Below are 25067 nucleotides of genomic sequence, written 5' to 3' on the forward strand. Positions count from 1 at the left end.
ACAGGAAAAAGAGGAACTGCAATGAAGTCATGGACAAAGTTCAAGAAAAAGTACAACCCTCTGCATTTAGGGAAGAAAGTTCTGTTGAAGCCAAAAACTGTTTCAAAAGCTCTGACTTCACTGTGATTATTACACCGTCACAACAGTAAAAGCAGCGTCTCATCTGACACAGTGTAGTTGTTGATGGTTTTATTTGTTTGTCAAATACAGGGAGAGTCCTTGTACAGAAGAACCGGGAGATTTTTGTCAAGAGCTGTACAATATTTACACAAAGGCTTTACTTTCGAAAGAAGCACAGTATTAGATTGTTCCAAAATAATACTCAGAATACAGACAAAAAAACAAATTTCCATTTTAAATAGTACTAATACATAATCCCTCGCTAATGGGAACCAGATGCTTAGCTCTCGCTTTCAATTGCATTTATTTTCTCTGTAGAATGCACTGCAATAATACCGTTTGCGTAGCTTGAATAATTTGTTCTGCTCTGTCTTTCTCTTCTCTTTCTGTAACAGATAAAACCGATAATACATTTTCCATGGTATCTACCCACCTTGGATGAGCAAAAAGGAAGACAGCTCAGAATGTGGCAATAAGATCCATTTATAACATCTGAAGGAACATTATTTGAACCGTTTTCTATGAAGCGTCACTGGTTTGTATTGTATGTGCGAACTCCTGTTAAAAATGTCTTTATAAATAATAAAAATGTCACCACATGTCGTTGCACGCATCATCTTCCCGCGACTACTTTCCCATCAGCGCTCGTTTATAAAACAGAACCGTCACTCTCTCTCTCTCTCTCGCGCGCTCATTTAAGAAAAACGAATTCTTGTCTTAAAAAATTATTCGTGTAAAATTCAGTAACAGACTTCCTCCTAGTGTCGTCGCCAAGCGAACTCCTCCTGTCAGTAATTCCCGCGATCCCAAAGTATAAAGACTCCACACAGTATATTCCTTCAACCGTAGCTCTGTGTACCATTTCCTTCGGATTCAGTGAAAATTCGGTTAAATCGGATCTCAGTTTGGTCACATCCATTTGTCTGAACGTTCAGGAGAGATCCTGCATTTTTGCAGGCGTTTGTAAAGAGTTAATAGAGTTACTGTCCGGCGGCCCGGTCCTCTCCTGACGCCGTTTAAAAGAACGATTTCTGTAAAACCGAGAAGGAGGAGGAGGAGGACAGGAGAGCTAGGCAACAATAAACCCAGCTTCTTTGTACATCGAGGCCTCCTTGATTCCTCAACATTTCTCCGTTTTGATGTCTCCTCTCTGTCTTAAGCTTTGGTGCTGCTGAGGGTCATCAGCTCTAAGAAGGAGTTGAAGAGCATCTCCAGCCAGCTCTGATTGGCCATGCACTGCTGAACAACTTCCTCTTGTCCGGGATCTTCTGAAGCCTGCTCTATAGTGTTCGTCTGAAAGAAAAGACGGAGATTTTCATTGAAGATTTGCATGGCGTTTGTTTGCTGCAGCTGCTTATGGGAAATGCAGTTCAATGCTTACCTCTTTCTTACAGTGTAAGAAGGTATGATATTTATAATGATGCAGCGAATGGTAGAGACTGTAGAGTCGACATGTTTCTGCTGACAACTTGAGGTCCTGGAAGAGACAGGAAGTGTGACATGTTAGTAATTCTTTTATCCTTTCTACATAGTCACTGTTAATTATTAGGGCTGTCAATGGATTCAAAATATTTTTATATTTATTTAATTATATGATATGCTGCTCATGTTCTGTATTTCTCTACAAGTAAGCTAAATAAACAACAATAACACAAAGAAAATATGATACTATTACACATATATATATATTATTAGTTAATAAAGCTAATAAAATAATTTCAATTACTGAATAATGTAATTTTGCACCCCCATTTATTGACTAATAAAATACACCACCATTTAAAAATCTAGGGTTGCTAAGAAGATATTTTTGAAAAATGTCTCATTTGCGCACCATGGCTTTATTTATTTGATACAGTAAAAATACAGTACAAACAGTAAACGTTAACAATAATAATGTGAATTATTATTACAATAACTCTTCTGTATTTGAACATATTTTAAAATGTAATTTATGCCCGTGATATCCGGATCATTACTCCAGTCTTCAGTGTCACATGATCATTCAGAAATCATTCTAATATGCTGATTCGCTGCACAAGAAACATTTCTGATTAATATTAAAGTTGGAAACAGCTGTGCTGCTTCATATTTTTGTGGAAACAGTGACACATTTTTTCTGGAATTGTCACTTTTGATTAATATAATGCAGCCTTGATGAATAAAAGCATTTTTTTTTTATAATAATTAATTAAATCAAATCAAGAATAAATTGACGGCCCTTTTCATTATATTTCAAAATGAAGGGGAAGGGGTTTGAATCTGCCATAATCAAACCAGATTCAGATGTTTGCAGCAAAAAAATGAAGGTTTGTTGACCTGTGGTTTGGGAACACTCTTTTTGATGCGGTTCAGTGTTTTGCGGTTGTAGCATTCACCACTCAGTCTGACCCTCACTGTCCCCGAGTCCAGGGGCTCCGCCGTTATCTGAGGGAAAGTGTGAAGAGCTTCCTGCAGAGCAGAAACACAAGGGACGGTCCTTAAATGTAGCTTTTAAAATATTAAAGTCATCATTTAAATTTAAAAGAAATCTGTGACTTGAGTTTGCACACATGAGAAAATGTACATGCTGTGAAAGTATAAAAAAAATCTGATATTCATGATATTCGATATAAGGGATATGAAAGAGAAACTGAGCAACTGAATAAAAACTAAAAATAAAAATAATAATGTGAAGTACCTGGTGCTGAGAGTTGATATTGACTCTTTTCAAAAGCTTCCTCTTCTGCTCATTCAGAAGGCTGTCGATCTTGCGCATTGGAGGAAGATAGAGCTCGTCTGAAATAAGCAGGAATGCAAGGAGATGGGTGAGTTTCATCTCACGTTCTGATGATGACAGAGCTACGGTCAGTTTGGGAGGTAATCACATTGGCTTACCTTCTGTGTCCTCTAGAGCCTGAATCATGTCCGGGTCGAGTGCCGTACTGACCAGCATCTCCACGTAGCTCCGGTACATCTCACGCATTGCTCGTGTGTTCAGGCCCGCCTTCACTGAGACTGCTGAACAGACACACATCACCAAGTTACATTCACATCAACACACCATCCTACCTGCACACTGCCTACTAACTGAAAAGTCATTTTGCATTCGAATTGCACTGAAAATATTTTCATGACAATTATGCCTTCAACAATTCCTCCAACAAAGTTTTGATTCCAGTAATGAACATTTTGTTTTTTAAAATCTATTATTTCCATTATTCTTGATGTTTCTTAGGAAAAAAAATGGCTGTAATGCAATTTTTAAATGTTTTATTAATATCTGCATACATTAAGAGCAAAAAATAAAATCTAGGTGAAATTATTTATAATTTAATTTTCAGATTATGAAAATAAGAATAAATTTACACTACAGTAATGAGAAAGTCGAGCAAATAATGTCACAATGCAAAAAAAATAATTAAAAAAATATTTTATTTTCTAGGGGCTTTTAATTTTACGCATTATAAATGGACTACAAGTTGAACTGAAGTTGAACTGAACTGAGCTATTCTTTATTTCCTATGCAAAACATAATTTGTTTTGTTTTTCTTTTCATTTGTGGGTAAAATATTATAAATTAACATAGTTTAAAGGGATAAATTTTTGTTACAAATGTCTTATTGATAAATAAAAATGCAGATTTAAGAAGACTGTGACCGTTTTCTGTCTTTTTGTCACAAATGCATGCCATACACATTAAAAGTATACTCACTTTCATCCTCACTTGCTGAGGAGTCTGAGTCTGAGGACGAGGGCACCTCCTTCAGCCACATCCTGCGTTTCTTGGGCGGAGGTTCGGCCTTCACCTTTGGCGGTTGAGGTTTGGCAGAGCGTTCAGTCTTCTTCTCCTGCCCACCGCCCCTCTTCTCCTTCCCTCGTTCTGTCAACGCTGCCCGTTTCTCAGGCTTCTGGGGTGGCGGCGGCGGAGGTGAAGCTTTCTTCTCTTTCTCTTTCTTTTCTTCCTTCTGCTTGGTTTTAAGCACTTTTTCTTTTTCCCGCTGTTCCTTTGGCCGAATGTTGTTTTTCTCACGGCTTTCCCGCGGCTCCTTAATCTTCTCTCTGTCTCTCTCAGTCCTCTCTAAGGGAGTCTGGTTGTTGAGGGTTGGTGCTAACTTCGGGAGTGGTTGAGAATGTCTCCTAAAAAGTAAAAAACAACACCTTTATCAAGCATGTCACTGGTACAAAACATGCAAACTACACTACCCTAGATGAATAAACATTAAGGCCCATCAAATGTAACCGTATCAGCATCCACACCAACATATGACAGCATGCTCAAGCTCTTTAAGTTTGGGTGGATGCTGATTGGCTGTCAATGTTTTTATCATTCATCAGCTTAAAAAAAAGTGATTCCAGTGATATTATTCCTCTATTTCCTTGTTTTTATAGCTGTGGTGTGGATTTCGCTGTTCTCATAAAATCTGTATGATTGTTATGGTTCTTGGTGCGAACAGCTAAACTTTTACACTGACATCTAAAATCTGAAAAATGCTGCCCTCACATGTAGTACGATGAGGGAACAAGACTTGCCAATCTAACATTTGCACAATATCCTGTCTATAAAGATATGCATTTGCCTATGATTTCTCACAATCCTGTGTATGCAATTTAATGTCTGGTGTAAAAAACTGAAATATTGCTGGAAAAAAAGTAAATTTGGAAGCTGAAAAGAGTGAAGTAACAGTATCAGTTAAGCTCATTCTAATCTGTTTTAGATCATTAGGCATAATTCATTGGTGTCTTGGTAGTCTGAACCCATTTTTAAGGAGATGCCTTCACACTCAAATGTTGTCTGTGAAGTCACTGTCTCATTGACTTGACAAGACAGCAAGATAAAGGGGTCTCGAAATACCTCAGGTTGACAGTAGGTCTGTGCCAGGGCTTACAGGAACAGACCCTCACATAGTCTTTTTTGTTTATGTTTTCCAGAAACTTCACATACAGCCGCTGGTAGCGCTTTTTAGCATCACCGAAGAAACCCAGATACTGAGAGGAAGCAGAGAAATTGAGGACAAGGGGACAAAAGAGGACATAACATTAGAAACTTACAGTGACACATAATATGCAAACCTCATACAAATGCAAAAACAAAGCACAGAATCACCCATCACTTAAAGGGACGGTTCCATCAGACAAAAACAGAAAGTCAGCTCATTCTGAAAATTAATAGTAACATTACAAGTAGAAATTTCGTAAAATCACAATAACAACAGTGATGCCTGCCAGCACTAATAAATAGCCAAAACATTTTGTGCAGCTTTTTACAAATGATGTGATCGGTCATGACTCACATTACTAGTGGCACAAAACTGTCTCTGTCCATCCTTAATCTCAGGGGAAAACTTCTGGAGCAGAGCTTTCTGTACGCGCCAAATGGGAGGTGGCTCTCTTCCTGTCTGCAGGGCCAACTAGGGAGAGACACACCAAATTAAACCTACATACCACATCGCAAACAATACATATATGTATAATACACATGCTGGCAAAGATCTTAAAAAGAAACAGAATGCACTGATGTACCTTCAGACTCCTGATGTCCTCAATCCGCACCACAAACTCATCCCTCTCTCTGAAAATACCCTCGCCTCCACTCTCACTCTCATCCTCATCAGTCTCGCCAACAATGGCAGCACCGCTCTGTTTCTGTGCCAAGTGCAACGGTAAAATCTGAGGCGCAGGGGGCTCTTCAGGAGAGACGGGCTCTGCTATGGATTCCTGTACCGGAGGTGGACTGGGCGAAGGTGGGCCGGAGGACAGAGGAGGCTCTGCAGGAGGAGGAGGTAGAGGAGAGAGGACAGGCAGAGAGGAAGCCTCAGGACTGGCTGGAGGCGAGGACTGTTGTAGTGGTGATTTCTGAGAGGGGGAAGGATTGTCCTCCTGTTGAGGGAGAGGAGAGGGAAGGGGGAGGGGTGGAAGAGGTGATGGCGAGGAGGTGGAGGAGGGAGCAGGGGATGATGGGGAAACTGGAGGGAGAGAGGGGGGAGCTTGGGCTTCGATAGCTTCTTTGGGTGAGTCTGCAAGAGAGAAAAGTACTCTTAAATTTTCAGCTTCCCACAGTGTCTTAATAATGCCCTATGTTCATCCAAACAAATTAAGATATTTTTGATGAAATCCAGGAGCTTTCTGACCCTCCCATAGACAGCAAGATAACTACCACAAGGCCCAGAAACATCGTTTTAACATCATTAAAATAGTAGATGTCACATCAGGGGTTCAACCTTAATTTTATGAAGCTACGAGAATACTTTTTGTGTGCAAAGAAAACAAAAATAACAACTCTCCGCCGCCATTCACGAGAGTACCACGACACATACATGAGTATCTGACTGGAAGAGAAGAAATTGTTGTATGAAGTCGTTATTTTTGTTTTATTTGCACACAAACAGTATTCTCGTAGCTTCATAAAATTACAGTTATTTTAACAATGTCCTTATTACGATTCTGGAACATGGTAGCTCCCTTGCTGTCTATGCTGGGTTAGAGAAAGCTCTCGGATTCCATCAAAAATATCCTAATTTGTGTTCCGAAGATGAACGAAGGTCTTACGGGTTCCGCACAACATGAGGGTGAGTAATTAATGACAATTTACATTTTTGGGTGAACTATCCCTTTAACAAAGCACAGGTGTTTGTGAAAGCTGCTCAATTCATCCTACTTTCCAAAAATGACCCTCACCTCCAAATCTGGGGACACTCAGCAGCTCCATATCTGGGACTTTCTCCTTTTCTTTCTTGTCTTGCTCCACAACCTCGTCTACATCCTTCAATGTTTCTTCCATTTCTTCTTCCTGCTCTTCTCTTTGCAATCTTGCAGCCTCAGCAGAGTGGATGGGGGCATGCGAGGGCGGGTGTGTATGCAGTGGTGGTTGAGGGCTGAGGGCTGGTGGCTGCTGTGTTGGTGTCAGTGGTTCCAGAGGAGGTGGAGGAGGGGGTGGCGGAAGCGAAGGAGGCTGCATTGAGGAGGTGAGCTGAGGAGTGTCATACAGAGCAGAGATTGCAGAGGAGATGCTCTTTTGCAGGTCCTGGTTCTTTCCGACGGAGTCCTCCTCATCGGACGAGAAGGAAGGCAATGTCTCAAGGTTCCTTTTCAGCTCTTCATCCAAACGCTTGCATGGGCTAGGACAGCCACCCAAAGACAGTCCTCCATCACTTTCACCATCTCCATATCCAGACACAGCTGCAGCAGCTGGGGGAGGTGGCGGTTGAGGGGATAATGGGCGAATGCCTCCACTTTTCCCAGGAGACGCATCTTCATTTCCAGCGCTGTCAGCTGAGCCCGTTGACATTCCTGATGGCCTTTTTCCAGACTTAAGAAAATCTAGAAATGAGGCAACAAAGCCAGTCTTCTCCGAGTCTTTCTCTTCCAACTAAAAGTAAAGTACAGAATTTATCGTTAGATGAAAAAAAGTAAAAAATATGCTCACAAACACAACTTTACACTGCATTCTCTTACCTCTTGGGATTTGGACTTCTTGTCTTGAGGTCTGTTCATGTCAGGCACTCCGGGAGTCCCAGGGCTCAATCCTAAAGAGGGTGCTGAACCAAGGGAACCATCTGAGAGAGCCGGATCAGTGCCTGACAAGGAGTCTGTCCGCAACAAGGCATCAGAAGATGACATGGTTCCAATAGGAAGTTTAATCTAATAAAGGGAAACAAGACATTATAGAAAATACCATTTAATTAATTGATTTTAATGAATTTTCTATGTTTTTCTAGTTCATTTTCTGGTAAATATTCCTTAGAAATGAATGTCAAAAAAATATTTATAATAACAATAACAACAATAACAATATTAAATAAAATAATAATTATAAAAATAATAACAATAATATCAACACATTAAGTAATGTATTTCTGTCACAGTTTCTTCAAGTTAAACCAAACTTTTATTTTGACGGGTTGCTGTGAAGACCTTAAAGTTTCTGCTGTATATGATATGATGGTAGATTTTCTCAAATTAAATGGTCAAATGCTCATGAAGTGACTCTCAAAGCCGTTATAGAAAATATGTTTATATGCTCATATACTGAGACGGCAGAGGCTAAAAAAACCATGAGCATTATGTAGTGCGCCATTTATTCAAACAGAGACACGCAGAACATGCAGGATTCATATTTAAAAAGTATTTTTGCGGATTAATATTCACTGACCCTAGTCCATATTGCAATTTGATTTAAGTATACAGACCTACAATTGATTTTATTGTCTAAAATTTGGCACAATTCCATGACATTCTGCTTTATATAGTAAATTCCATTTTTATGACTAAATTCTGTGATACCGTCCGCATTTTCCACATTGCAGAAATCGTAGGGAGCTATACTAGGAATGCACCGATAATAAAATTCTGGCAGACACTGATAAGCAGGTAATTATTTTAATGTAAAATGAGCATGTAATAAAATGAGCATGTAATATTAAATATCCAATACTGAACAATTCTTAAAAAAAAAAAAAAAAAAAACTATTGCTCGATAACTGATATGGTCCCAATATATTGTGTTCATCTTCAACTATAGATGTTTGAATTCACAACAACCTCTCTCAAATTTTTGTGATTATAGTTTTAAATTTGAACAGCGTACCTTGATGGGTTTGATTGGCTCTTGATGCTGTGGCTGCTGCTGTGATTGGTGATGCATTTGCTGCTGCATGTGTTGCTGATACATCTGATTTTGGTCTTTATTGGCCATCTCCATGTCCATCATAGATTCATCCCGTCTACCTCTGCCTCTTCCTCTTCCTCTGCCTCTGCCTCTTTCAGGAACATATCCTGTTCCATACTCTCCCATCATACCCCTAGAGTGGTGAGGTTCTGGCAATGGGCGTATACGTGGTCGTCCACGTGGTCTTGGAGGTCCTTCTCGTTTAGGCTTTGTGGGCTTCCTGCCTCTTTTCTTCGGTCCATCTTGTGGCATCAACTGCGGAGGGGGACCAAGAGATGGGTATCCAAAATCTAGATCACCCATTAAAGGGCTTAAAGTTCCTCCTCCCACACCACTTGATTTGCGACAACTTGACACAAGGTCTGGTATCAGATCAGGAAGTCGGCTTCGGCTGTTGAGGCGAATGTCAGCAGGGACGTCTGCCTTATCCTCATCATCTTCAAATTCATACTCCTGTGCATAGCTCTTCTTGGGCAAGGAGTTTGGATCAGGTCTTTCCTTCAGCAGATGGAAGGAACTCGACTTTAGGAGCTTCTTTGGGCGAGAGGAACAGAAGATGGGAGAGGTAAGACCCCCAGATCCAGACCCAGATCCCCCAGTACCTCCCATTTTGGCACCAGATGCCTCCCCCACTGTTCCAGTTGTCCCCATTCCAAGGCTGGCTGGTTGAGATTGGATCAGTCCAAGCTGCTCTGTGTTGACTGTAGATGGGAGCTCATGAGTCTTCAAGGAGTCAAGATCCAAATGCATGGTTCCATTGTCATGTTCTGAAAGATCATGGCAATATTGCCCATACCCTTGGTCACTGTGATGGCCAAGCATATCATAACTTGGACCTGTATTGTCTCCTCCTCCAGGCGTTGTTTTAATTCCTTCCATTCCTTCCTGCACTGCTTGGCCAGGTGCAACCCCATCTTGACCCTGCCCAGTTCCTCCTGAGCAAGTGGATTTGTACTCCTCCAGGCAGAACATATCCTCCGTTCCAGGAAAGAATGAGCGGTCCTCATCTGGGAGAAGAGCATCAGGAAAGCAGATGGATGTTAAAGGAACAAACCTCTGGCTATGTTGGCTTTGATTTTGGTTTTGATTTGATTTCACGGCTGAATTCCTGGTGTCAAATTGGGCTTCTCCTTGATGCTGCTCAAGTTGAGGTTGCGGAATCTGGGAGGTATGAGAGGGGTGAGACTGCTCCTGTTGCTGAGAAGCTGCTGAGGAGGCCTGTGGAGGAAGGTGATGATGGCTCTGCTGATTAGGATGGGAGGGGTGAGGGTGTTGATGGTGGGAGTTTGGATGTTGAGGACCTTGTGACGATTGTTGCTGTTGGTGGTGATGGTGGGATAGGTGGTGTCCATGGGAAGTTGTCGATAAACTCATGTCTGGCTCAGGAAGATATGAGTGTAACTCTGAGGCATGGTGCTGCGTTGGGTGGTGAGATGAAAGTCTTTGTTGCTCCTGTGATTGACGCCTTTCCACACTTCCTGCGGTTCCTGTTCCAGAATTCCCCCTGCTTCCTTCACCTCCTGTCCTCTCATCCACCATTGCTTCCTCTTGGCTAGATGTCCGAGTGAGAGAATGCTCCAGCATGTCTAGTGAAGACACTGTGTTAGACTTAGGGCGGCTCTGGTCTTGCTGCTGGTTACCATGACCAAAGTGACTAGCTGCTTCCATAGCCTGAGACTGAAGTTGGAGTTGGAGCTGGGATGTCTGGGGCTGGGAATGGGTCTCTGCTGACACAACTCCCCCAGTGGCTTCCATAAGGGCCTGCTGGCTTACAGAATGCTGCTGTTGCTGAGGGTCTATCTTGCTGCGGGAGTGGGACAACACAGACTGCAACAAATGTGGGGGTTGGTGAGACTGGTCAGTCGGAGAGTCCATAAGCGACTGTGACTGGGAGTGACGTTGTTGCTGCTGTGGTTGTTGTTGATGTTGTTGTGGATGTGACTGATGATGCTGAGTTTGCTGTTGATGTGCCTGTTGATGTTGATGGTGATGTTGCTGCACATCTGGTGTCTTGCGTATGTAAGTCATATCTCCTGAATCTTGAGGCTTTTTCTGAAGATCCATGTGAGGGTGAGAGTGCAGGTGTGGGTGGGTTGGTGTATGTGGAGTGTGTTGATGGTGGGAGGTGGAGTGTTGAGGAATGGAGTGTTGGGAATACGGGTCACCCCGCCGATAATGCACCACGGATCCCAGAGAATCATGATGATGGTGAGGATGGGAATGTGTTTGATCTGAACTCCCTTGTCCTCCATCACTTACAGTTCTGTTGCTCTTCTGCTGTGGTTGTTGTTGATGTGGTTGTTTATGCTGCTGATGTTGCTGTTGATGCTGTTGTTGTTGGTGCTGTTGCTGTTTCTTTAGGGACATCTCCAACTGACTGTCCAGTCCAGCTCCACTCCCTGTGCCAGAGACAGCAGCATTAGAGGTGGCACTATGTGTTCGAATAACACTCTGAAGGTGGTACCTCTCTTCCGAGCTTTTGCTCATCTCATAAGCAAGCCCCTTATTTCCATCCTGAGCTGGAAGGACTGGAGGCTGCTGGGTGGGCTGTGAAGAATGATGGCTTTGAGGAGCATGGTGATGGGATGCTTGAGGAGCAGGACTCTGGGCTTGAAGAAGGTGTTGGATAAGGAAATCGTCATCTACATCATCATCCTGTTGTGACCTAGATTCTGTTACACCAAGCATGTTGTTAGTAGACTTTGTTTTGGGAGGAGCAGAGGGGTGGTAGGGCTGTGATCGAGGTCCTCTTGTGTCAGGGTACCCTTGTGGAGAAGGCAGAAATGAAGGTGAGAGAACGGAAGATAGATATTTGTTGGATCCTGCTCCAACAGGTGACTGAGCAGGTCGTGAAGGTCCAGGAGAATGCAGACCAGGGTGGATGATTCCAGAATTGCTAGACGGAGATGGGCTTGAATCAGGGATGTGGTAAGATCCACCACCTCCTCCACCTCCCACGCTACTGCTTCCCCCAGTTCCTGTACTGCCTCCACTACTACTACCGCCAGTTGTTCCACCACTTGCTCCTGACCTAAGAAGGGCAGGTGAGTGTCCTGATGCACCATAACCCATTGAGGGACTTCCAGCACCCCCTAAGGATGGTGGCAGAGACCCATAACCTGAATCAGTTCCATATACTGATTCCGCTGAAAACGACTGACTTCCTAAATTCCCATACCCTTTAGCCACTCCAGAGGTCCTAGCTGAAGGAAGATCATGAGTCTGTGGAGAACTGAATCCCCCATATGACTGGGAAAGGTGTGATGGGGGAGGTTGACTTGGAGAGAAAGACTGGGGTTGTGGTTGAGGGGGGGTCTGGCCCGTTAGACCACTCGATGACTTGACTGGAGCCACTGGGGATCCATAACCCGAGAGGCACGACTTGGGAAGGGTTTGCTGGGTGGAGTTAGAGGAGCTCTGATTGGGCTGGGAATGTGACTGGGGTGCAGGGGGTACAGTCTGGGTTGGTGGCTGTTGTCGAGAGGATGCAGAGGCAGAAGTGGAGGTTGGAATGGAATTAGACTGACGAGCACTAGCAGATGCAGAGGAGGAGGAAGAGGATGAAGACGAGGATGAAGCAGAAGATGCAGAGGGTGGTGTGTGGGGGGTTCTGGAAGAGGATGCAGAAGAGGAGTAACCACTACTAGAGCTGCTCTTAGTCCCCTTTCCAGCCCCACCAGAGGATGAGGATGAAGAGGACCCATAAGAAGGTTGGATTATCGGTCTGTACTGTTCAGTCCTGGGGGAGGGTTTATGGTCTGAGGAAGGACTGTGTTCACCTAGGGGACTGCAAGAGAGGCCAGCATGGCGAGCATGAGTGGCTTGTTGATATCCTGACACCCCACAGCTAAGGTAGTGCTGAAGCGGGTGAGGAGCCGATGAGGGTGCTTGTGCTGGAGAGGGACGTTGGTAGTGTTTAATTACACTGTCTTGTCTTGGTATTGTCCGCTCTTGGGATGTTGGCTGAGGTGGAGCAGGGGTAGAGGAAAACACAGAGGCACTGTACAACTGGGAGGACTGGTCTTGAAGCTGAGAGGACAACAAATTGAACTGATGAGAAGGTAAATGGCGGGCAGAAACTGAGGCTGCAGAGGAGGCTTGAGCAGATGTCACCCCTCCCCCAGTTGGATCGTGACTTCCACGGTAAGCCGCAGCTGCACCCTGTGATGACAACAGGCGGTCAAAGCCCAGACTTGACTGAGAAGGCGTCTTGATGTGGAGTAAAGGATCATGGGGTGACAGGAGGCCATTGGAGGTGGGGCTGAAAGTGGGTGTGTCCTGTAAGGACAATGAGGGGGTCACACCAGGAAAGGACCGCCCTGAGAATGGCGCTGGGTGCTGATAGGCAGACAAAGCAGAAGAGGATGGGAAGGATCCAGATCCAGGAAGAGCACCAGAGATGAAAAGCTCTGCAGGGGCAGGAGTGTGCATGGCTAAAATTTGGAGAGAAAAAAACAAAAGACAAAAGCTAAGGCCAAGAACACATACTAAAATAATAATTAAAAAAATGTAATGAGTGCAAAGACAATACTGGTTTTCGACATCTGTGCACACGGAGTCATTACGAGAGCCAATTAATATTTTTTAATATGTGGCTTACAAGTTATTGCTATGGCAACAGTGTTGCCAGTGCTGGCTGAATACACTTACAGTTTACCAGCATTTTCTCCATACATTCAACATATCTGATGCAAACAGTGACTGTGCATTCTTGATCTGATCCTTATCAAATATGTTTTTGTCAAATTTTATTTTGTGCAAACTTCATATAAGCTAAGCTTACCGGTCTGCCATGATGGAGTGCGAAACTGAGATAGGAGGGATGAGGCAGAGGGAGGCGGCTGTGGACCTCGGGACTCTAGTGCAGATATAAGGTTCATAACCGATGGATCTGGGCCTGACGGACTTGCATGGTGCAGCCCAGCATCAAAAAGTCCAGACAGGCCTAAGAAAACCACACATATGGAAAAACAAGCATGTAATGAAAACATCTGGTATACATAGCATTAATTCTATACAAAAGAATTATGTGACCCTGGACCACAAAGCCAGTCACAAGTAGCGCAGGTATATTTGTAGCAATAGACAAAAATACATTGTATGGGTCAAAATGATTTTTCTTTTATGCCAAAAATCATTAGGATATTAATTAAAGATCATGTTCCATGAAAATATTTTGTTAACTTCCTACCGTAAATATATCAAAACTTCATTTTTGATTAGTAATATGCATTGCTAAGGGCTTCATTTGGATAACTTTAAAGGCGTTAATATTTTGAGACTGGTTTTAAATGCGTTAATATTTAAGACTGGTTTTGTGGTCCAGGGTCATATATCCTCTTAATAAGGGACATCAAAAGTATTGGTGCATCTGTAAAAAGTCAATACTACAACAAAAATATATATGTAACAATACTAGTCTCTCAACTAACTGTGTAATACAAAATATGTAATACAAAATTGCTAAGGGCTTCATTTGACTAACTTTAAAGGCGTTAATATTTTGAGACTGGTTTTAAATGCGTTAATATTTAAGACTGGTTTTGTGGTCCAGGGTCATATATCCTCTTAATAAGGGACATCAAAAGTATTGGTGCATCTGTAAAAAGTCAATACTACAACAAAAATATATATGTAACAATACTAGTCTCTCAACTAACTGTGTAATACAAAATATTATGCTTTCAAATGCTCACGTCTTGTGTGCATGCTCTTATCCACATGCACTTCTTGGTCAAAATACCTGTCTTGGTAGAGTATTGACGTAAACACAATCGATTTGGTCTTAAGTGATTGTAAACAGACTTGCTTCTCATTCAAAACTCTTACAGCAGTTATTCATACATACTAATATATTATATTTTCTAGTTATGCAATGCAGACTACTTAGTTGTTTTTTATTGCATGTGATAACTTTTTAGATTTCTGAAAATGTAATTTAATACTTGATACTTGTTGTATATTTGAAAACTGCAAGCCAGGGCAATAAATCAATAACGATAATTAGATATTTATTGCAATTTAAAAGAAAACAGAAATAACGACTTTATTGAACAATTCACATTGCAGACAAATTGTTGAATAAAATCGGTATTTTTGTTTTCTTTGCATACAAAAAGTATTCTCGTAGCTTCATAAAATTATGGTTGAATCCCTGATGTCACATGGTTTACTTTACCGATCTCCTTGCTACACTTCTGGACGTTGATTGTGTTAATTACATTCCTGTCTATGGGAGGGTCAGAAAGCTCTCAGAATGCATCAAACATGTCTTAATTCATAAAAAATATAAAATATATATTTTTTTCAATAACGGTGATATGATTTTTAAACACATTTCTGCTATTTCAATATACATTATTGATTTATTTGTGGTGTCTGACTTCGTTGAATAAACGAGCACTGAACGTTTCAAAATCTAAACACATTGCGGGGGTTTTATATGAATGCATCTCTGAAGGGAACCGACTGTCTTCAGAAAAGTTTCAATGGCATTTTCATTTTATCTGATAAAGGAGTTTTCATGAGCGGAGCTGATTTGATTACAGCCATTTCTGGAGAAACCGTTAGTTCTAAAGCTCTCAAAGCTGGCAGAGAATCAGTTTGCATTTTCAACAAGCGGCAACCTTCCGGTCTCTCTCGTGAAACAAACACAGAGGTGACTAAAACTGCAATTCATCGACTGGCCGCTAGAGGCTGGCTCCAAAAGGGAATCAGTCCCATAGACTCCCCATGTTAAAATGCCCAACTTTACAGCAGAAAAAAACATGTTTACAGCTTTTTGGTCTATATAGTTAATGCCCTTCATGACAAGTGTGAGGGGGTGAATTTTTTTATAACTCATCTGTTTAAATTATATTAAGCCTTAAGGTTCTACATAATTAAGGGTGTGGCCACTTGAGTGACAGGTGGATTGATGCTGCTGTCACCACCGTCGAGCTTGGTGGGCGTGGCTCCAGCAACCAGCTCTCGCCTCTTATTAATATTATCAGGCAAAATAAACCTGTTTCTTGATTTGAAACAATATCACTCATTAGAACATGCATTAAAACTAAGAAATTTGCTTTTTTCTGTTAAGATATTTACTTTGTTAAGGAAAATTAACAGTCTGGTTTCAACAAGTTTCACTTTGGAGCAAAAATCTGGCTTTACATTTTTTAATTAAATAAAGATTTGACATTTATCATGATAATTATCGATATCGACTGATATGAAAAAAAATGATCGTGATCATTTATTTGGCCTTATTACACGGCTCTGTGGAATACTTGATTCTGATTGGTCAGTCGCGATATTCCGATGTATGTTATCCCTTGATAACAACCGGTAAAAGCTGATAACACAGGCTCATCCGGGTAACTGAAGTCAGCGCTGTACTCTTGCTAGGAACAGTTTTTCTTGGTGGAAGCTTTGCGTTTGTTTAGCTAATAAAATATTAAAACTCGATTCAAAATGGTGTACAATTATTTAATTATGTCATCCTGGTATCGTGGACTCTCTCTCATTTCATACAAACGCAGATGCTGCCATTTTGCTACGATTGTTTTGTACGCTGTAATGGATTATAAGATAACTAACAAACTGGTAAGATTTTAAAACATTTTAGTCTTAAATCTTTTATTGCCTTAATTATTTTTGTGCTGAAATGTTGTGTAATAAGTGGTTTGACTGCACCGTTTCCCTTAAATGTCCGTCTAGTTTGAACTTGCTGGTGGCTCGTAACTGCTGTGTTCATGGAAGCTTTGCATTCAAATATTTTGTGTCTAATCAGTTACTTATGTGGCAAGTAGCCATGTAATAAGCGGGATCATGTACATCCAGCTGGTTGTTATATCAGAATAAACCCCTACAGGCTGATACAAGACCCTGATCACCCTGTCGGGGTTTATTCTGAGATAACAACCGGCTGGATGTTCATTATCCCTTACATATCACAAAGCCCTACTGCAAGCACTGTTTACTTCATTTTTATCTTTGTTCAATTGCATGTAATTTTTCTTATTTTTGTTTCATTATTTTATTACTGTTTGTTTACTTGTTTTCAATAACTAGCCTAATTGCCTAAATTAATACTTAACTTTTAAAATGATTTTGCTGGAATATTTGGGATGACATTGGTATGGTCCATTGAAATTTTAGTACGAGTGCTGACTTATAAATCCTTTGCTGCAAATCAATCATGGTTGTTGGAAGGTAAGACATAAGCTCTATAATAAAAGCTACATCTGGGCACATTGTGCTTCAAAACCTCAGGAATGCAGTGCATCTTCTTATGCAAGTGTGTCCACATCATCACAACCAACGAAAATTAACTACCAAGCCAGTACACGTCACAATTTTCAGGGCTTGCTGTGATCAACAATATTCTGTGATCAGTTCATCTGATCATAAATCAATCACTTCATCAATAAATGATCAGCATGCATCATAATTAAAAATGAGATATTTCACAAGTGCTGTGGTTCTATATACGTCAACATGATACAAAGAAACCAAACCAGATGTTTGAACGTCAAGTCAAAGTAATGTCACTCACCCAGGCTTCTTCCAGCTGCACCCCAAGCCCCACCCTGGCCAGATCCACCAGGATGGTGATTGGTAGCATAGCCCTGCAGGGGATGGGGAGTGGCGTAGGCTTGGCGGTGAAGAAGTTCAGACTCTGGATGTGATGATCTAGAGCTGCCGTACACCAAGCTGACGAGAACAGAGATCAACAGGGACTGAGCATTAATAATCAATGATGCTTGAAGCCAGTGTTAAAGTTAATAAACAGTTTGCAGTTTTCCTACGGTAATCTCTGTACAGTAACTAATGCATAACCAAGCTCGTTAACGAGCAATATTTAAGTAGCAATTTTGTAAAGGGTATTATACTGGTATAATTAATTTGTAATTCTATTAGGTTTCGTAATTTCTAATTAGTACAAAATTCATCATTTTTAGCGAATAATCTTGTGAAATTCATAATCTGTAATAAATAAATGTGGATTTATGTATCAGAAAAATCACAAGTTACCTTTGAAAGACCTGATGATCTGTCAAAAACGAATTATATAATAAATCACTCCATAAAATGTGTTAAGTGCATTATGAGAAAAAAATGGCCTTTATTAATGTTTATTCGTTGTAGAACTCAAAAAGAACAGTCATCCAGCTTTTATAATGTGCTGTTATGTTTTTTTAATACATAGATTTGTAATATATAATTGTAATATACAACAAAATTGCACTATTAATTTAGTCATAGTATTGTTATTGTGATGGCAGTAAAGATTATTATTACTATTACTGTTATTATTATTATTGTTATTTATAAAACTGTGATCTAACAATATAATAGGATATGGTTATGTTTTATATATTACATGATTATTATAAAAACCGGGACATATTAGAATGTTTATGATAATAATGCACTATTAATTTAGTCATAGTATTGTTATTGTGATGGCAGTAAAGATTATTATTACTATTACTGTCATTATTATTATTGTTATATCTATTGTTTTTATAAAACTGTGATCTAACAATATAATAGGATATGGTTATATTTTATATATTACATGATTATTATAAAAACTGGGACATATTAGATTAGAATGTTTATGATAATAATGCACTTTTAATTTAGTCATAGTATTGTTATTGTGATAGCAGTAAAGATTATTATTACTATTACTGTCATTATTATTATTGTTATTTATAAAACTGTGATCTAACAATATAATAGGATATGGTTATGTTTTATATATTACATGATTATTATAAAAACCGGGACATATTAGAATATTTATGATAATAATGCGCTATTAATTTAGTCATAATATTGTTATTGTGATGGCAGTAGAGATTATTATTACTATTATTGTTATTATTATTATTGTTATTTCTATTGTTTTTATAAAACTGTGATCTAACAATATAATAGGATATGGTTATGTTTTATATATTACATGATTATTATAAAAACGGGGAAATATTAGAATGTTTATGATAATAATGCACTATTAATTTAGTCATAGTATTGTTATTGTGATGGCAGTAGAGATTATTATTACTATTACTGTCATTATTATTGTCATTATTATTATTGTTATTAATAAAACTGTGATCTAACAATATAATAGGATATGGTTATGTTTTATATATTACATGATTATTATAAAAACCGGGACATATTAGAATGTTTATGATAATGATGATTATTATATTTTATTATTGTGATTATTGAGACTTGAAATAAACTTAAATAAATATCTGGCATAATTACTTTTATTGGTGCACTCTAATATTTACATATCTGGAGCTGAAACATCCTAACTTATCCTTAAAATCTCATCCAGAACACTTCTCAGATATTAAGATGATAAACTTCCTTATGCAATAAACCACAATAAACCTGAGCAGCATTTCTGAGATATTGAATTTATACAAAACAAAGTCATAACAAATCCTAATTTGAACTGCATGTCATCAAAAACTGCACAATAATATTCTGAAACAATGTTTTGTTGTAAATATATTCTATATTGCAAATGATTAACATCGTTCTTCTTCTTCTTCTTCTTAATATTATTATATTTAGATTCAGTGGGCTGCACAACAGAAACATGGTCATTTATTCTTATCTTACGGAGATTTTACTTAAGATCTCATTCATTCTCCTTCTCAGACATTAAGATAGTTAGACTATATAATAAAGCACCTGGACAGCATTTTTGAGATATTATACTTAAAAATAAAACAAATTAATGCAATATGGCAACTGAAATACATTCCATCAGACACCAGCCACTGTCATACTGTATAAAGCCCTATTCTGCATTGTTAATTGTTATGAACTTGTGTCTTTTTTTTATTATTATCTTGTCACTGTTATATGTGCATACTGTATGTAAAACAATCATGCCAGTAAAATACGTTGAAATGAAAAAATATTAAAATACGCCTTTGCCAACACTACCTATGTCTATTTAATAAAATATAAGACACAATGTTTTTATTCATGCAATGATTTGTTGCATAGAATTCACGTCTTAATGTGTGAGGGAGCATAGCACTGGAGGCTAACTCGTTAGCAGCGCAGCTCCCATCTTCACAAGAACAGCGCGAGAGCTAGCTGCTTCACGGATGTCTCAACGGAAACGATGGGCGTTTTTTTTAATAATTTTCGCTGGCCTGAGGTAAAACCTAACACAGGTTTCAGATCTTTTTTTTTTAGTTTAAATCAATACCAGGCCCACATGCGACAATAGCATGATGAGGTTAGCCAGCGTCAGCTGAACGGGAGGGTTGACTGTAACGTTAGCCCCTCATCATCAGAGGCCGCGTAGCATTGTTTCCACGATTTATAAACCAACGAGAAAGGGTTTTCAACGCAACCGCTACGTTTAATTCTGTCATGGTGTGTTTTAATCAACGGGGTCGTTTAAACTGTTGCAAATAGGTAAGTTGACGCGGTTCGCGATCTTTTCTCGGTAGGCTTGACCCGAGCGAGCCCCTCGTTCATCGGGGATGCTAAATGCATGCATCTACGGGGGTCTGTACTAAAATCGTGCGGGCAGACATCACCCCGCCCCCCACCACCACCTTTTTTTTTCTTCCCTCTCCTCCCCAAACCGCACATTAGACCATCAATCACACTTGAATCTCCAAAGCTGCGATCCCTCGCTTATTTGAATAACAATGGCTACACTAATACCTTCTGACATCCTACGCAAATGCGTCGTCAGAGTCAGATGCAAACGCACGGGTTTGCACGGTCCGTTCTGTCCCGAACAGCGGACATCATTCTGTGTTTTCAGCATGGCTGCATGCTCACCTCGCTTTGGCTGATCTCTCGTAGCTCCATCCGGCTCCTGCGCCCAAATCACCGAAGCCAGCTCCCGGGTAATTTCTGTCCATCGCTCCGCAGTAGCGCGCGGCTGGATGCGAGCGAACGCTTTCGGTGCAAAACTCTCTCCTGCACTGCACGTTCTCAGTTTTTAATCATTCTTCCTGGTGAGAGACGACTCCATACGAGTGAAAAATAGCATATTGAGAAGGGAGAGGGAAATGGAGGGGAGGAAATGAGTGCGTGATAGAGGGGGTGTTCACCGACCACCTCCGAAGAAATAACTCACCTCCTTTTCAGCCTTTTCTCGTTTAAAACCAGATCAAGTAATGCCATGCTCCTGGCGGGCTGCGAAGAATTCGGTTTGACCTGGTTACCGATAAATCACCGATGGACGCATATGACCGTATACGTCCTTTCCCTTGTTTCTCCTCCCCTTTCTCTACTTGTACCAAATATGCATCGACAGTTAAACGACTGCTAACGCAACGATACTGCGAGTGAATCTGGAGAATAGCAAACCAGATATTTAACGTTAAATTGCACGCACAGCTAGCAGCTCGGGCTAAGTTAGCTAGCCCTGTGTCGACGCATCAAAATAAGATGGTGCTTCTGTGTTTTCGGTGTCCTTTCCCTTCGCTCGCGTCGGCTTGCGTTCGACTCAGCGCTGTCTGAAGGCGACGCTGCGCGCGGATCCCGCACGGTTCGCTTGAACGTCGAGCTCGAGGCCTCCCTTTTTCATAATATTAGTCATTTTCCCTCGAAGACGCCATTTTTGAAGGCGGCTGTTTCTCTCGCTTCTCCCTCCCCTCTGTTTCTCTCATACTCGAGCTCACGCGCCGTCTGGTCCACCTCACCTCCTCGAACAGAAGCTGTTCCCGGAACACATTGCTCCCTCTTATTCAACCAGAATGGTCAGAGAAGGGGGAGACGTTCACAGATGCACGATGTCTGGCCTTCCAGTGAAAAGAGCGTCATTATTGTGGGCTCCGTGTTGTTGCTGTGGTAAAGTCGTGCCCCACACCTTTGACAATGACCATGAACGGTGACAAATCATTTAGCATATGTTTACATATGCTCCCCTGGACCACAAAACCAGTCATAAGGGTCGTTTTTTAAAATTTTGAGATTTATGCATCATCTGAAATCTGAATAAATAAGCTTTCCATTGATGAATGGAATGATTGTTAGGATTGGACGATATTTGGGAGAGATACACCTATTTGAAAATCTGGAATCTGAGGGTAAACAAAATAAAAGGTGCACACAAATGAAGTTCTTAGCAATGCATATTACTAATCAAAATTAAGTTTTGACATATTTACGGTAGGAAATTTACAAAATACTGTATCTTCATGGAACATGATCTTTACTTAACCCGTTTAATCACAATTTTTTCCTAGACATGAAAATATCCAAACGATGTGTCATTAGTAACCCTTTGAAATAATCAATAATTATTATTATTATTATTTTTATTTTTTTTGGAAAAGTGTGTGAAAAATTGTGTTTTATGTTGGGTCACAATTATGACCGGTGGGATAATGTGTGTACTGAAATAACATATTTCTGCATTCATAAAAATGGTTAGATATATTAGCCCAGCTATTTTAAACTGGTTGATCACATTCTAGGGTTACTATTATGCATTAAAAAAAAAACATTATGCAACATTGATAAGTACAATGAGATTAAAAATTTTTAAAAATCCACCATCACCACATTTCAAAATTGTTACTTTTTTTGTAAAATATAACATAAAATGTTTATATTCATGGTTCAAGTATTACAACATCATTATTGTACATGTTTTGAAACATTTTAATTTTTAATTTAGTGCAATATTTTGTCATTGCAAGATGTTATTGTCATTTTCACTAGCAACTGCAATTAGATTTATATTGTTTACCTAAGTTCACTATTATCCCACCGGTCACTATTGTGACCATCAACATGTTTACTCATTCTAAGACCACACTCAACAAAACTAAATATATGTGAATGCATATATTAATACTAGACACCCTAAAGATCATGTGTACCAAAATTCTTTGTCATATATTTATGTTAAGACACTTTACTAGCCTTTAGTTTTGGAGCTTTGATGCAGCCATCATCTTCTCAAGGTGCAAACAGAAAATAAGCTGCTCTGGTCATGTGACGATTTGCACTAATCATGTGGAACTGCACATGTTTAATTGAGACCCTTTATATATTCCATATTTGCAGGAAGTGCACTAAAACATCAGTCCGTAAGGTTTTTAGAGCTTTATAAATGAAGCCTTTTTTACGCTCACTATTGTGACCGGTGGGATTAAACGGGTTAATATCCTACTGATTTTTGGCATAGAAGTATAATACAATACATACAATGTATTGTTGGGTGTTGCTACAAATATACCCGTGCTACTGTGACTGGTTTGTGCTCCAGGGTCACATATCAGCCTGCTGCCCCACTCTGAATGAAATGGCATTGTAATAATACAGTTATACCAACAGTACCAAGCTTTTAATACACTGTGAACAGGGAAAATTGGAGAGTTCTACCTGTTCTGACAATTTAAATACTTTTATTCACTTAATCTGATGCGGTTATGTTTATTCAGTCATAATTAAAAAAAAAAAATTACATAGTTCACAACCAGAGCTGTGTAGATTACTGATTCCAAACTACATGACAAAAATTGTAATTGGGAATGTAATCTATTACATTACACATTTTAGGTAATATTTAATCAGACTACTTTTAGATTACTTTCGACTTAACTCGTTTTTTCCACATTGATTTAAAATAGGATAATCTTGTGCTATATTGATATAAAAATACCAAGAGCAAGAAAATATATTCCAACAAGTACAGTGAAGTGCATTATATTACATCAAGCTTTAGCTTTCCCAAACTGGGTTTGTGATGGAACTGCAGGGGGTTTATGAGTTTAATGAAAATCTAATAATTAATTCAATTATAAAAATGTTAAGTTAAAACATAATTTTAAGATGAAAAAAAAACTTGCTGAAAAATTGGAATATTTTATTTGTTTACCTGCATGTGGCAGAACCAGTGAACATGCAAATATGATACTTCATTATTAAAATATTTATTTTTTAAATCTCAGGTGTACTTCAAGTAAATATTTTAGGTGAAAGAGGTTCCGGTGACAAAAAAAAAAATGGTGAATTTGTGCATTTTTATGTGATCAAATGATGTGTAGCCACCTGACTAATGACTGATCTCTGTGTGAAGGTCCAGAAAACCAGAAACTTTCTGACTGTGTATAAGCAGTGGGATATTTTACAACGGAAAATTAAAAAGAGGAAAAAGAGGAATTAAGGGAAAATCAATAAATTATGAATAAATTATTGCTATTATGTAAATAATATGCAATCCATAAAAAAAGTAAATGTAGTCTGATTACAGGTATTTTAAAATATATAATTTAATCTAATTATAAGTACTCAGATGGTTAATATATTAAAAAACTAAGATAAATAAATTAAAAAAATAAAATAAAGAAGCTGCTTTTTTTAAACAGGTGTGCACATATACACAATGGCAATGACCTATTTTAAGATATGTAAGAGCAAGATATTTTCAGTTGAGACAGCTCAAACATGCATTTTAGTCTGGGACTAGCCTTAAACCTCGTCTGTAAAAAATACTACAGATGTATTACAGATACTGTAATGCATTAAATGTAAAGTAAATGTTAAATATCACATTTGTTTAGAAAATTAAGAGCTAATGATCAAGTAACTTTAAAATGCTTTTTAAAAATATATTAAATTAATTGTATCTTTTTTTAAAGCTACACAAAATGTAAATTTTGTATAAATGCAAGTATTAAAAATGTATATTCGTGGAGTATGTTTTACAGGGAAATATTATTTCATTAATTCAACATTCCAACTTTGGATAGTTAATATTCAAAAAAGATACCTTACAAATTAAATTAATAATCTGCACCAATTTGTTTAGTCTTCACTTACTAGAATAAGTTTTAGAGGAAAGTAGGCCTACTATTTAAGTCTTTATGCTTGAAAAAAAAAAGTTTAGTTCAGTGCCTTTTTTGTAATTATATGCAAAATTTACTAGCAATTTAAAATCGTTTCACACTAAATCCTACACTACTTTTTTTTGTTTGTTTGTTTGACTGGTTCGATTACGAGCAAGCATTATACATTAATGTTTCCAATTTGAATCACTGTAAGAAATAAATCAGTAGAAAGACAGAAAAGTACTGGTAGAATATAATCTGTTAAATTTATGGACATTTCCTTGAACCCTACAGCACAACACAATGCAATGTATGAAAGCCATATATTTATACAAAACCCCCTACACAAAACATTTACACAAAAAAAACATTAAAAAAACAAAAAAACAAAATAAATTAGCTGTTTAGCAGCCTAATTCTGATCTCCCAATGTAACTTTAATCTTTAATCATCTACAAATACCCAAAACTAAT

The 25067-nt window shown here is 39.0% G+C and overlaps 1 protein-coding gene across 3 annotated transcripts; it reads right to left on the bottom strand.

Moving 5' to 3' along the window:
• Nucleotides 1-174: 174 nt before the first annotated feature.
• Nucleotides 175-21627, bottom strand: LOC109087768 (proline-rich protein 12-like). Of its 3 annotated transcripts, XM_042734942.1 has the most exons (16): nt 20889-21626; nt 20588-20763; nt 17304-17461; nt 13551-13712; nt 8687-13200; nt 7555-7740; nt 6778-7468; nt 5623-6116; nt 5394-5510; nt 4955-5088; nt 3815-4239; nt 2998-3120; nt 2801-2898; nt 2440-2571; nt 1502-1597; nt 175-1413 (listed from the first exon to the last, which is right to left on the bottom strand). In XM_042734942.1, exons 2-16 carry the CDS (start codon nt 20668-20670, stop codon nt 1276-1278), a joined length of 7551 nt encoding a protein of 2516 aa, XP_042590876.1. In that variant the 5' UTR covers nt 20671-20763; nt 20889-21626; the 3' UTR covers nt 175-1275. The 3 variants fall into 3 exon arrangements, with proteins under 3 accessions (XP_042590876.1, XP_042590877.1, XP_042590875.1); XM_042734943.1 differs by having other exon boundaries at nt 2998-3117; nt 20588-21627; XM_042734941.1 differs by having other exon boundaries at nt 20588-21626.
• Nucleotides 21628-25067: the final 3440 nt, after the last annotated feature.

This window comes from Cyprinus carpio, chromosome B12 (assembly GCF_018340385.1).
Source record: "Cyprinus carpio isolate SPL01 chromosome B12, ASM1834038v1, whole genome shotgun sequence".
Classification (NCBI taxonomy): domain Eukaryota; kingdom Metazoa; phylum Chordata; class Actinopteri; order Cypriniformes; family Cyprinidae; genus Cyprinus; species Cyprinus carpio.

Bases quoted from the DNA above. Each gene is read 5' to 3' on its own strand.
- LOC109087768 (XM_042734942.1), bottom strand. From the start codon at position 20,670: ATGGACAGAAATTACCCGGGAGCTGGCTTCGGTGATTTGGGCGCAGGA. The intron at 7,741-8,686 runs GTACGCTGTTCA...TCCCTTTATTAG, and splicing joins AGCCAATCAAACCCATCAAG to ATTAAACTTCCTATTGGAAC. The intron at 6,117-6,777 runs GTGAGGGTCATT...TCTCTCTTGCAG, and splicing joins GAGTGTCCCCAGATTTGGAG to ACTCACCCAAAGAAGCTATC.